The sequence below is a fragment of the Cornus florida genome, unplaced genomic scaffold, assembly GCF_030987335.1.
Source record: "Cornus florida cultivar Cherokee Brave unplaced genomic scaffold, ASM3098733v1 CherokeeBrave_3.0.0_Hap2_Chr02, whole genome shotgun sequence".
Lineage (NCBI taxonomy): Eukaryota > Viridiplantae > Streptophyta > Magnoliopsida > Cornales > Cornaceae > Cornus > Cornus florida.
In genome coordinates, this window is record NW_026775572.1 from 37,309,706 (window position 1) to 37,321,783 (window position 12,078).

The window sequence follows — 12,078 nt, forward strand, 5'->3', positions numbered from 1 at the left end:
CAATTACGATATATATACCATGCCTGAAATATCAAATCGGAAATTCCTCTCTGAAATTTGAGATTCGGTAAAGAAATTCTCCCTAAAACTCTGCTATTTATGTTTATATGTAAAAAACTCTCTTGGTGAAGGTCGAAGAGACATAGCAAACAAAAGGAGGTATAGTCGGAAAAATCACCATATATTCCGGCAATAAGCTAAAATTTCTGAAAAGGAGTGATTCCCCCAAAATATTTCTAATAGTCTGGCGAGAAGCTGAAGTTCCGATCATTATAAGTATTAGGTTGTTATTTTGAATTTCTTGTAACTTTATTCATAATGATATATCAAAGTTTATCTTATATTAGTGGTGATTTAATTTTTGTAACAGCATACAGATCAATTTATTATGCTCATAACTTATTTAAACATGTATCATGTATGAATTGCATATTGTATCAACATATTTTCCTAACACGTTAAAAAAATTATCTTCCACAACTCAATTTCACAATTTTTAAATTAATAATAAGAATCACAAATTTTTTCAATATATATGTAGGAAGATTTGCATATTCCATCACCTACTTTTTGTAACAACATACAATACAAAAGTTGGAGAGATCAAATTATTATTATCACAACTTTTTTTTTAACATATATCATGTATGAATTACATATAGCATCAACATGTTTTCCTAACACATTAAAAAAAATCAACTCTACATCAAATTATTATTATCACAACTTTTTTAAACTTGTGTCATGTATGAATTGCATATAGTATCAATATATTTTCTTAACACGTTAAAAAAAAATAAAAAAATAAATAACTTTCACAACTCAATCTCACAATCCCTAAATTAATAATAAGAATCACAAATACTTTCAACATATATGTATGAAGATTTGCATATTTTATCACCTACTTTTTGTAACAACATACAATACAAAAGTTGGAGGGATCAAATTATTATTATCACAACTTTTTTAAACATATATCATATATAAAGTGCATATAGCATCAACATATTTTCATAACACGTTAAAAAAATTAACTTCCACAACTTAATTTCATAATTCAAAACCTTAAAATTTATATAATTAGTCAATTATTTCAAAACCTTAAAATCTCAAATAAATTTATATTTGGATACTAAACTGTACTGATACATAATCAATGTTTACTATTTATAATTTTACTGAAAAGGAATGGAATAAATATCTTTGTATACAATATATTGTTATATGTATATTTGGTTGTAATTTTATTGAAAAGGAATAGAATAAAATATCTTTGTATATAATGTATTTTTATACGTATATTTGGATACGATACTGATATATTTTTGTATATAAGATGGTGATTTGTAATTTTACTAAAAAGAAATAAAATAAAATATTTTTGTATATAATATATTGTTATACGTATATTTTTGCTGTATTAGTACATTTGGTAAAAAAAAAAAAGGCATCAGTAACTTAGTTGACTAAATTGCTTAGTAGGTGCTGAGTTGGAAGTGATTAGATGGTCATGTGGCAAAAAGGGCTGAAGTGGTTTAATCTCAGCCCTTAGATTCTCAATGGACCTGCTCCAGTGAGAGGTGCACTGGAGCATATTCGGATCCCATGCACACACATATTCAATTGCAATCATTTCAAACATCTACTGCCCAACGGAGATGATTAATGCTCTGGATTGTTTTGATTTCCACGTTACTGGGTTTGGCTTCGGCGAGAACAACTCAATTTGGTAGGGGCTGTGCAAGAAAATGATTTTAGGGTCCTGCAAAATTGTGCAGCCAATTGTTGCGAGCAAGAACTCGAGATCGCGGTCGCAGCCCAATGATCGACCGGCTACAATCTCATCTCCAACGTCATCGACACCTCTGACCTCCGGTACAAGATCCCCGACGTTGACGCCATCACCTTCATCTCTCTCCGCGATGCCTACAACATATATATATATATAACCCTAGTCACCGTAGATCTCAGAATCGCATCACCGTTGTGCCGTCGCCATCGCCGTAGCCTTTTCTCATTGTCCTGGTTGTCACCATTGCCAGAGCCCAAGAGAGAGTTATAAAAGTTCCAAACGAACAATCTTCTCTCACCCCGGTCGATCTCATCAAACGGTGAATATTTTCATCGAATTCTCCAAGCCAAAACGTTGTGGGTGTTTCAACCGCCATCTTTTTACCTTCACCGGTGGTATAGGTGGCGAAAATTCTTAAATTGGGTTGGAGTTTTGGCGGGGTTTGGATTGGGGGTGGTGTGGTAATATATGTGGCTAGAGTTTATCGTCACACTGAAGGCCAATTGGTCTTTTAAGAGTTTTGTTTTTTTACAACCAAAATTGATAAAATATAAAAGGGCAATATTGACTTTTCATAACTTTTTAGAGTTCGTTTGAATTAAAGTCTGACACTGATTGTTCAAAATATGCCTACCGTATTTATGACAAACCAAGGAGTGTAATTTACTCAGTTTTTTTTTTTTTTTTTTTTTTTTTTTTTTTACTTCAAATTCGAGCCAAAAACTCGGAAACCCATTTCCAATTGGATAAAAATCGTCTCCAGTCGTTTGTCACTGGAATCGGTCCAGTTGTGGGACCCACGGCTGAGGTGGCAAGGCAGGTAAAAGAGAGAAGCACTGTAGTTTTCCGGATACCTGCTTATACGTTTTACTTTGCTTATACTCATTATATTTTGCTTATACGTTTTCAATATACCTTCCCTTTCTGTATTTCATTTTCAACTCAAAATTCCCCCCAAAACCAAAATTAAGGTTGGAGCCAAAACTAATCTGATATATATATACAGATATATGCCTCTGATATGTGATGTTTCTCTGCTCTGATCTATAAACCGAAAATGAAGACGCGATGCCTCTGCTCTGTAAACTAACACATAAAATCAAAGCCTCTGCTCTGTAAACCAGCACATAAAGATGAAGATTTATGAAGAGAAGGTCAGGCACATAAAGTTTTTGAAAAGAAAGACCCAGTTGAGAACCTCGGTTGGGAAAAATCGCCATACATTTCGGCGACAAGCTGAACTTCTTAATCTATCTTCCGACTAGATACTGAAGCTGCGATCATCCATTCCGGCAAGAAGGTGAAGGATTCCGGTGACAAGGTGAATGTCCGATCATCCATTCCGGTGATCAGCTGAAGCTCCGATCAACCAGTCTGGCTAGAAGCTCTGATCATTATAAGTATTAGGTCGTTATTTTGATTTTTTTGTAACTTCATTCATAATGATATATGAAATCTGGTAGTGATTATTGGTAATCCAAAAATTTGAAGGCTGGGTTATTAGTCCTAATGAGCATGAATGCTTCTTATTTTCAGGCAACCCGAGAATTGGGAAGCTTGTTGTTGTGCGTATTTAATGTTCCTATTTATATTTTTTAGCCTTTTTCTCTTTTTCTGAATGAACTCTATTGGTCATCACTAAACAAAGAAAATTTTAAATTGTATATGCATATACAAGATTTTGATGCTTGTTCTTTTGCCTATTATATGTCCATATTTATCTGTTTTAACCTTTGTGAAATAACTTTATTTGTGGATGAACTATATTAGTGATCAGTTATAATAGAAGTTTACGATTGTATATGCATATACCATTTTGAAGATTGTTCTTGTGCCAATGTTATGTCCATATTAATCTGTTTTAGCCTTGTCCAATCCTAAACTTTATTATTTTTCAGTTTGAATAAAATTATAGAATAGTATTTGTATATCCCAAATATTGAAAGATGTTATGTTGTATTTATGAAAGTGTTAACATATACTATAGAAAAGTTGTGTTGTGAAGGTCAACATATGCCACATGTTATAAAACGGTTGCATTAATGGTAATGCATTATAGTAGTGTAGAAGTCAATTATATGTGCATATGTTAGGTTTGCCACCAACTATGTTCATATATAGTGTACAGTTACCGTATTTGAGATGTATTTGATCTGTTAACATATGGCACATGTTAGGAAATGGTAGCATGAATGGTAAAGTATTGTAGTAGTGTAGAAGTAAATTTTATGTGGATGTTAAGTGAAAAATGTGATGTTGTATTTATAAAACTGTTGACATATGTTATAAAGAAGTTGTGTTGTGAAGGTAAAATTATGTTTGCCAGAAATTGTTTGCATATCTATGTTAGATGTATTTGTTACGGCAACAGACGCCACATGTTATGAAAAAGTTGCATTAATGGTAATTCATTATAGTAGTGTAGAAGTAAATTTTTAATGGATATGTTAGATCAAATATGTGATGCTGTATTTATGAACTTGTTGACATTTGTTATATAGAAGTTGTGGTGAGAAAGTCAAATTATGTTTGACACCAATTGTTTTAATATCTAATGTACAGTTGAAGAAAGTTATATGAATTTGATCTGTTAACATATAGCACTTGTTAGAAAATGGTTGCATGAATGGTAAAGCATTATTGTAGTCTAGAAGTAAATTTTATGTGAATGTGTTAGTTGAAATATGTGATATTCTATTTATGAAATTGTTGGCATATGTTATAAAAAAGTTGTGATGTAAAGGTCAAATTATGTTTGTCATCAATTGTTTGTATATCTAATTTAAGCTTGAATTATTTTAGATGTATTTGTTATGGCAACATATGCCACATGTTAGAGTTGCATTAATGGTAATCCATTATAGTAGTGTAGAAGTAAATTTTAATGGATATGTTAGGTCAAATATGTGATGTTGTATCTCTGAACCTGTTGACATATGTTATATAAAAGTTATGGTGAGAAAGTCAAATTATGTTTGACACCATTTGTTTTGACATCTAATGTACAGTTGAAGCTTGTTATATGAATATAATCTGTTAACATATGGCACATGTTAGAAAATGGTTACATGAATGGTAAAGCATTATAGTAGTGTAGAAGTAAATTTTATGTGAATATGTTAGCTGAAAGATGTGTTGTTCTATTTATGAAACTGTTGGCATATGTTATAAAAAAGTTGTGCTGTGAAGGTCAAATTATGTTTGCCACCAATTGTTTGCATATCTAATTTAAGCTTGAATTATGTTAGATGTATTTGTTATGGTAACATATGCCACATGTTAAAAAAAAAGTTCCATTAATGGTAATTCATTATAGTAGTGTAGAAGTAAATTTTTAATGGATAGGTTAGGTCAAATATGTGATGTTGTATTTCTGAACCTGTTGACATATGTTATATAAAAGTTGTGGTGAGAAAGTGAAATTATGTTTGACACCATTTGTTTTGACATGTAATGTACAGTTGAAGTTTGTTATATGAATTTGATCTGTTAACATATAGCACATGTTAGAAAATGGTTGCATGAATGGTAAAACATCATAGTAGTGTAGAAGTAAATTTTATGTGAATGTGTTAGTTGAAAGATGTGATGTTCTATTTATGAAACCATTGGCATATGTTAAAAAAAAGTTGTGCTGTGAAAGTCAAATTATGTTTGTCACCAATTGTTTGCATATCTAATTTAAGCTTGAATTATGTTAGATGTATTTGTTATGGCAACATATGCCACATGTTACAAATTTCTTGGCTGGATGTTAATGCATTATAGTAGTGTACAACTAAATTTTATGTGGATTTGTTATGTTAAATATGTGATGTTGTACTTATGAAACTGGTGACATATGTTATACAAAGGTTGTGCTGTGAATATGAAATTATATTTGCAACTAGTTATTTGCTTATCTAGTGTACACTTGAATGGTGTTAAATTTATTTGTTACGGCAACATATGCCAGATGTTAGAAAGTTATTGTTTCAATGTTAATGCATTATACTAGTGTAGAATTAAATTTTCAGTGGATATGTTAGGTGAAAGATGTGATGTTGTATTTATGTATTTTACAGCAGTGTATAATTTTAGTATGTTGCATGTATTTGTTATGGCACATGTTAGAAAATGGATGCATGAATGGCAATGCATGATATTAGTGTGGAAGTAAATTTGATGTGGATATGTTAGGTGAAAGATGTGATGTTGTATTTGTGAAACTGTTGACATATGTCATATAAATGTTGTGCTGCTAAAATATACTTACTTTGTTGTCATGTTTTTGTAGGTCTGCTATTATAGTTATGGCTATTGGAGAGGCAATTATTAACATTGAAGAGACAGATAGTGATTTAGTTTGCGAAATTCCTGAAGTAGAATAGATACCCCGCGTTGATATGCCGTTTGATTCCGAAGAAGCGGCTTATGATTTTTACAATGAATATGGTGGCAGAGTGGGTTTAGTATTCGGAGAAAGTACAAAAACAACAGTCGGAAGGATGGAAAATTAACATCTAGAAATTTTATGTGTTGCAAGAAGGGAAAAAGAGGTGAGGACAAGAGGGACAGGAAAATAAAGAATCGAAGGGCTGAAACACGCACCGATTGTCATGCACGCATGCTTATTGCCTTTAATATGGAATTTGGTAAGTACATTGTCAAAGATTTTAAAGATACTCACAACCATCCCCTCATCAGTGAGGATTGTGCCCACATGATGCCGTGGCAGCAAAAGTTAAAGTCAGTGCAAGCTATTGATGTGGAGTTGGCTGCCGATTGTGGAATACCAGTTCGTAAAGCCTTTGAGTTAAGTTCGAGGCAATCTGTTGGTAGAGAAAGTATTAGCTTCACGAAGGTTGATGTACAAAATTATATTCGGACGAGAAGACAGAACGACCTTGAACTTGGTTATGCGAATTGGCTGATGAATTATTTCCAGACACAGTGTTTGGAAGATCCATCATTCTTCTATGCTGTTCAATTGGACAGCAGTGTAATGATAACAAATATATTTTGGGCCGATTCAAAAATGATATCAGATTATGGGCATTTTGGAGATGTGCTGACATTTGATACCATGTACAAACTTGTTCATGGGAATCGGCCTTTTGCAGTTTTTCTCTGTTTGAACCAGCATTGGGAGACAGTTATGTTTGGAGTAGCTTTCATGTATGATGAGACAACCGATTCTTTTGTTTGGTTATTCAATACATTCTTGAATGCCATGTCCCATAAAACACCAAGGACGATCTTGATCGACCAAGACGCTGGAATGGCAAAGGCATTAGTCCAGGTCATGCTCGATACAAAATACCTTCTATGTATATGGCAGCTAATGCAGAATGCCCAAAAGCATCTTGGGAATTTGTCTGTTGGTGGGAAAGTCATAAAAAGTGTGATATCAAAATTAATGTACGAGATTGAGGGTGAGGAAGAATTCTTGCTGGAATGGGCGTAGATGGAAAAGGAATTTGCTGTAGAGAATAACAAGTGGTTGGCCAACTTATTTGGTTTGAAACATGTATGGGCCAGGGCATACGTTAAACATGTGTGGTCGGCTGGTATGCGTACCACACAGCTTAGTGAGAGCTTCAATGCTCGCTTAAAAGAATACTTAGCAAGACAATATGCACTGCCAGAGTTTTTCAAGCATTTTGAAACGCTTTTGTTCGACAAGCGATACAAGGAGTATGCAGTTGAGTATAACTTGCTGCATAAGATGCCCAGGCTGAAAGCAAGGTCTCCTATTTTAGATCAAGTCAGATGTCTGTACACTACTAACATCTTTGACCTTTTTCAGGAACAGTTAATAGTAGTTGGCATGAGTGAAAATGTCCAGAAGTGCAACGACCTTGGTAATGGGGTTTTTTCATATGAAGTTGCGATTTATAATGATAACTTCCATCGGGTCGTCACAAGGACAGATGACGACTTATTATCATGTTCATGTGGAAAATTTGAAATGGAGGGTATCATGTGTAGCCACACTCTGAAAGTCCTTAAAGGTGTGATGTATGCCAATGAAATACCCAGCCACTCTATTTTAAAAAGGTGGACCAAAAGTGGCAAGAACGGCAAGGTGGAAGACATACTTGGTAGCGATGTTATTACAGATCCTAAATTGGAAATTAGGCGACGACACAGGATCCTCTGTCATTATCTAACTGAAATTTCTACCATTGCATCAGTGAGCGAGGAGGGATTCAACAATGTTTTGGTGCATGTGAAAAGTTTGAAGAAGATTGCTCAAGGAGCATAACCTAATCCCAGGCCTGCATGTAACCAAACCGCACGAGCCAATGCCATGGGAAACAGCTTTACAAATATAGAGCTGAATATTCATGCGCAAACCATAGAAGGATTGACTCCAAAAGGGATTGCCACGAAAGATACATTGAAAGGAATAAGACGTAGGCTCATACCTGCTTTGGAGAGAGCCACTGCGAAGATTAGAAAGGCCGTTGTGCCAGGTCGCAGTCGTACTACGACAACCCCAACGTATATTTTAAACAATGTGAGTCTTGTTTTGTGTTTTATATATCCCCTACCCGATTTATAGTCTAACGTACTGATGAAGTGATGATTTTTGGTGAAGGGTACTGAAATACCAGTAGAGTTTTTCTGCTCCGATGAATGTTATATGCCAACATGTTCAACACAGGGCCACGATTGGGATAACAGTCCAGCTACTTATTTTGGTCAGCCCATGACTCCATTAAATAACCAAGTATGTGATGTCATCTAAATTAATTAAACTTATGAAATTATTTAAGAAATTTAACGACCTATTTTTGCATGCATGTGATATAAAAAGGGAGTTGATGTAGATGTTGTACGTGACACAAATTTCTCACCAATGATCCAAATGCCAAACATGAATTCTACATTTGAGTAACAAGGGTTCCAGGAATTACCATAACATGGTAGCAGGGTACAATAAGTGTACTTCATCGCGATTTCTTCTTTATTGCCATGGTTGCACTTCCTTTATTTTGCTGAGTGGTCAAGATATTGTAGGGGTGTCACTGTACATGATATCTTCTACTCCAGTATATTTGTTATGTTAAAAATATTGTATTTAAGTCAGAATTGCACTTCCCTTTTTATATTGAACACTTTATATTTGACCATTTATTCCTTGCCTTCATTGCAATTGAATGGTTTGTTTAGAACATTAAAGACCCTACTTATTATTTTCAACCTACGCGATGCCTCAGATCTATATTTAGGGCATCTGTATCTCCATAGCAGTCGTCCCATCCCATTTTTAAATTGACAGCCCTTCAAAGTATAAGCAATGGCTGGCCGTCAGTTTACCTTGTAGTGAAGGGCCGGAATATTGGTATATATATGAAGTTGGCAGAAGCAAAGGCACAGACACTAGGGTATACTGATGCAAGGTATTATCCATACAAAACTCATGCACAAGCTGTTCAAGCCCTGGGTAGATGGAATGCCCACTTCCATGGTGAACTGTTAAACATGGATATTGGTGCGGTAGAAGACGATATTGAAGTTGTGGAAGGCGGTGCACCTTCACATCCGCCTGATCCAGACAGTGAGCGACAACATCGTATTAGGTATAATAGGTTAACAAATACTAGAGGTGTAATTGTGGTAGAGTGTAGAAGACAAGGTCTGTCAATTCCAAGACCCCGTTCACTTGAAATGAAGCTCTCAGGTACATCAAATATGAATTCCGTGATTGGTCAAATCAAACGCGAGATCCGGCAACTATATGTGAGATGGCGTAAGTTCCAGAAAGTGAAACATACTAAAGAAACATACGAAGATATGGCAGAACAATTGGCCACCATCTTCAATGACCCAGACCTAAAATCAGATTCAGAAATGTCCGATTTTTCAGACCCAGCAGATGATGACTTTCTAATTCCACCTCCAAGACATGGTAGAAAGAAATAATGTGAGTGGATGTAACAAATATAATTTGTGGAGTTATACCTTTATTGTAAAAGTTATTATCCAATTAAATTAGTGGGAATAACATCAGAACGATTTCATATGTTTTATCATAATTAATTTATATGTACTGTAGGAATGATTTCGTAACAGAAGTCAAAAAAAAAATGAACTTGAAAAGATAACTTTATTTAATAATGTACACGTGTACAGTTGGACAACATAAATGAACTTTAAAAAACGTATTAATGATTGAGACGTGGGAACTTCCATCTTACCCTTCTAATGTAAGTGGATGTAACAAATGTTATTTATAGAGTTGTACCTTTATTGTAATATTTATATTCTAATTAAATTACTAGGAATAACATTAAAATGATTTCATATGTGTTGTCGAAATTAATTTATATATAATGTAGGAATTATTTCATAACAGAAGTCAAAAAAAAAAATTATCGTTCAGATAAAAATTTATTTTATAATGTACATGTGTACACCTAGACAATATAAATGAACTTTAAAAAAACGTTTAAATGATCCAGACGTGGGAACTTCCACCTTACCCTTCTAACCGTTGTTATATTGAAACGTTTTGACTATTTAATTGCCCTAGGCAAAGTATAAACAGTTAATTCATGTGTCTATTTATATCGCTATATCTAGTCGGTGCATGTATTCGAAAGCCATGGATTCTGTTCTACAGAATGCGATTAAAGATGTGGTTAGACGAGTTGAGGCTATAGCTTTTACAAATAGTGTGGAGAAGCATACATGGTGAGTTATGTTTATACTTTACAATTTACATGCATTATTAGGTTATGGGTCTTCATTACTGAAGTGAGGAATATGGGTGTTATTTGTATTTAAAATGCAGGGAAACGACAGAATTGGGCACTGGATCATGGACGACAGGTCTACGGCGATACGCTGCAACAATTGATTTACTTGCACGCAATAGACCAGATGAAAGTATCCCAGCAAGACGTATGTACCTGGAACAATGTTTTCAATCTAGGGATCATGTTGCAAAGTTCATTAGGAGAGTGGTATGTTTAGTAAGATCATGTGTACTCTTTTACGCATTACACTTTATTTATTTGTAAGGTCTAACATGCAAAAAAATTTGCACAGGTTGATTGGATTGTTTACAATGAAAAAATAGGGTTGGCTTTCCTCTGTAAAAATGGTTACCCGTCCCTTTATCCTATGTGTATTGCATTATTGTTTTCCAGTGAAGCGGACAAAGAGGCGGGGATTAATTTGTTAACGTTATTGAGGACAAATTCAATACTGAGCCCTTCTATCAAGTCTGCCCGTAGAAAGATGTTAACAATTATTCAGAGGAGTTTTGTCTGCAATCGGTCATTCTTTACGCATGTTCCAAAATGTTGTCCCGAAGGCAACCATATTGATTGGCATTGTTGGATCATAAACAAGGATGTCATCAATTGTAATCGTTGTTCGATTGATTTAAATATCATGGTTTTGCAAGGTCGTCTTTCGCAACATCACATAGAAGGATTATTTGGGTAGTTCTGCATTTTTATTGGGTTTGTGTGAGGACTTTCGGCACATCACAATGGACTTTATTCATTAATATTTGTAATTCTTATTTAATTTGTGTATGGATATTTGGGTAGTTTTTATTAATTTTTTTTTTATTTTTTATTTTAAATATATTTGGGTAGTACTATTTTCATTCTATAAATTTTAATTTTTTACTTATATGAATTGTTCACATCCTTCCTTTTTTTCAGCGGTCCCATTACCCCTTAAGGTATGAATTCACACTAACCTTTTATAAATATATTATTTATATATATATATATATATATATATACATATACATATATGCTTTAAATGTAAATTTTTCTTTGCAGATGATCCATTCCCACATCACATAACATATGTCACAACTTTATTTATATTTTAAACATGTGTCACAACTACATAACATAACAAAACATGTGTCAAAAGCAGGTAGCTAATGGATAACCTATATCCTCTGTTTCAAAGAAAACAATCAGCGTTCTACTGGGATATTTCAATTGAAATATCGTCGCCATATCTGAATCGCTATGGAGCACCATTCTGTCGAGTGTGTCAGGGATAGAAGTGTATACGTTCATGGCAAAAGGATGTGGAATAGCACGAATGAATGGCAGTCCACACAAATCTTCTAAAAATTTCAGGTAACCATAATTTTCTGGGTTCACATTTCTGATTTCACCAATATGCCGACCATAGTGAACAATAATGGAAACCATGCCGCGAATGCCGTTTGAAAAGAAAGTACACAAAACTGACTAATTCAGTGCTCAGACTGACAAGTATAAATTATATATACACAGTTAAGATAAATAAAAAGTATAGTT

The 12,078-nt window shown here is 33.9% G+C and overlaps 2 protein-coding genes across 2 annotated transcripts in view; one reads left to right on the plus strand and one right to left on the minus strand.

Moving 5' to 3' along the window:
* Positions 1–12,078, minus strand: part of LOC132294716 (F-box/FBD/LRR-repeat protein At1g13570-like) — an 88,011-nt gene that overhangs the window by 53,169 nt on the left and 22,764 nt on the right. The window lies entirely within an intron of this gene.
* LOC132296057 (protein FAR1-RELATED SEQUENCE 1-like) lies at positions 7,242–8,042 on the plus strand. Its single transcript, XM_059794304.1, has one exon. It carries the CDS (start codon positions 7,242–7,244, stop codon positions 8,040–8,042), a length of 801 nt encoding a protein of 266 aa, XP_059650287.1.

What these genes read in the sequence shown, in the direction of transcription:
- LOC132296057 (XM_059794304.1), top strand. Translation starts at nt 7,242, where the DNA reads ATGGAAAAGGAATTTGCTGTAGAGAATAACAAGTGGTTGGCCAACTTA.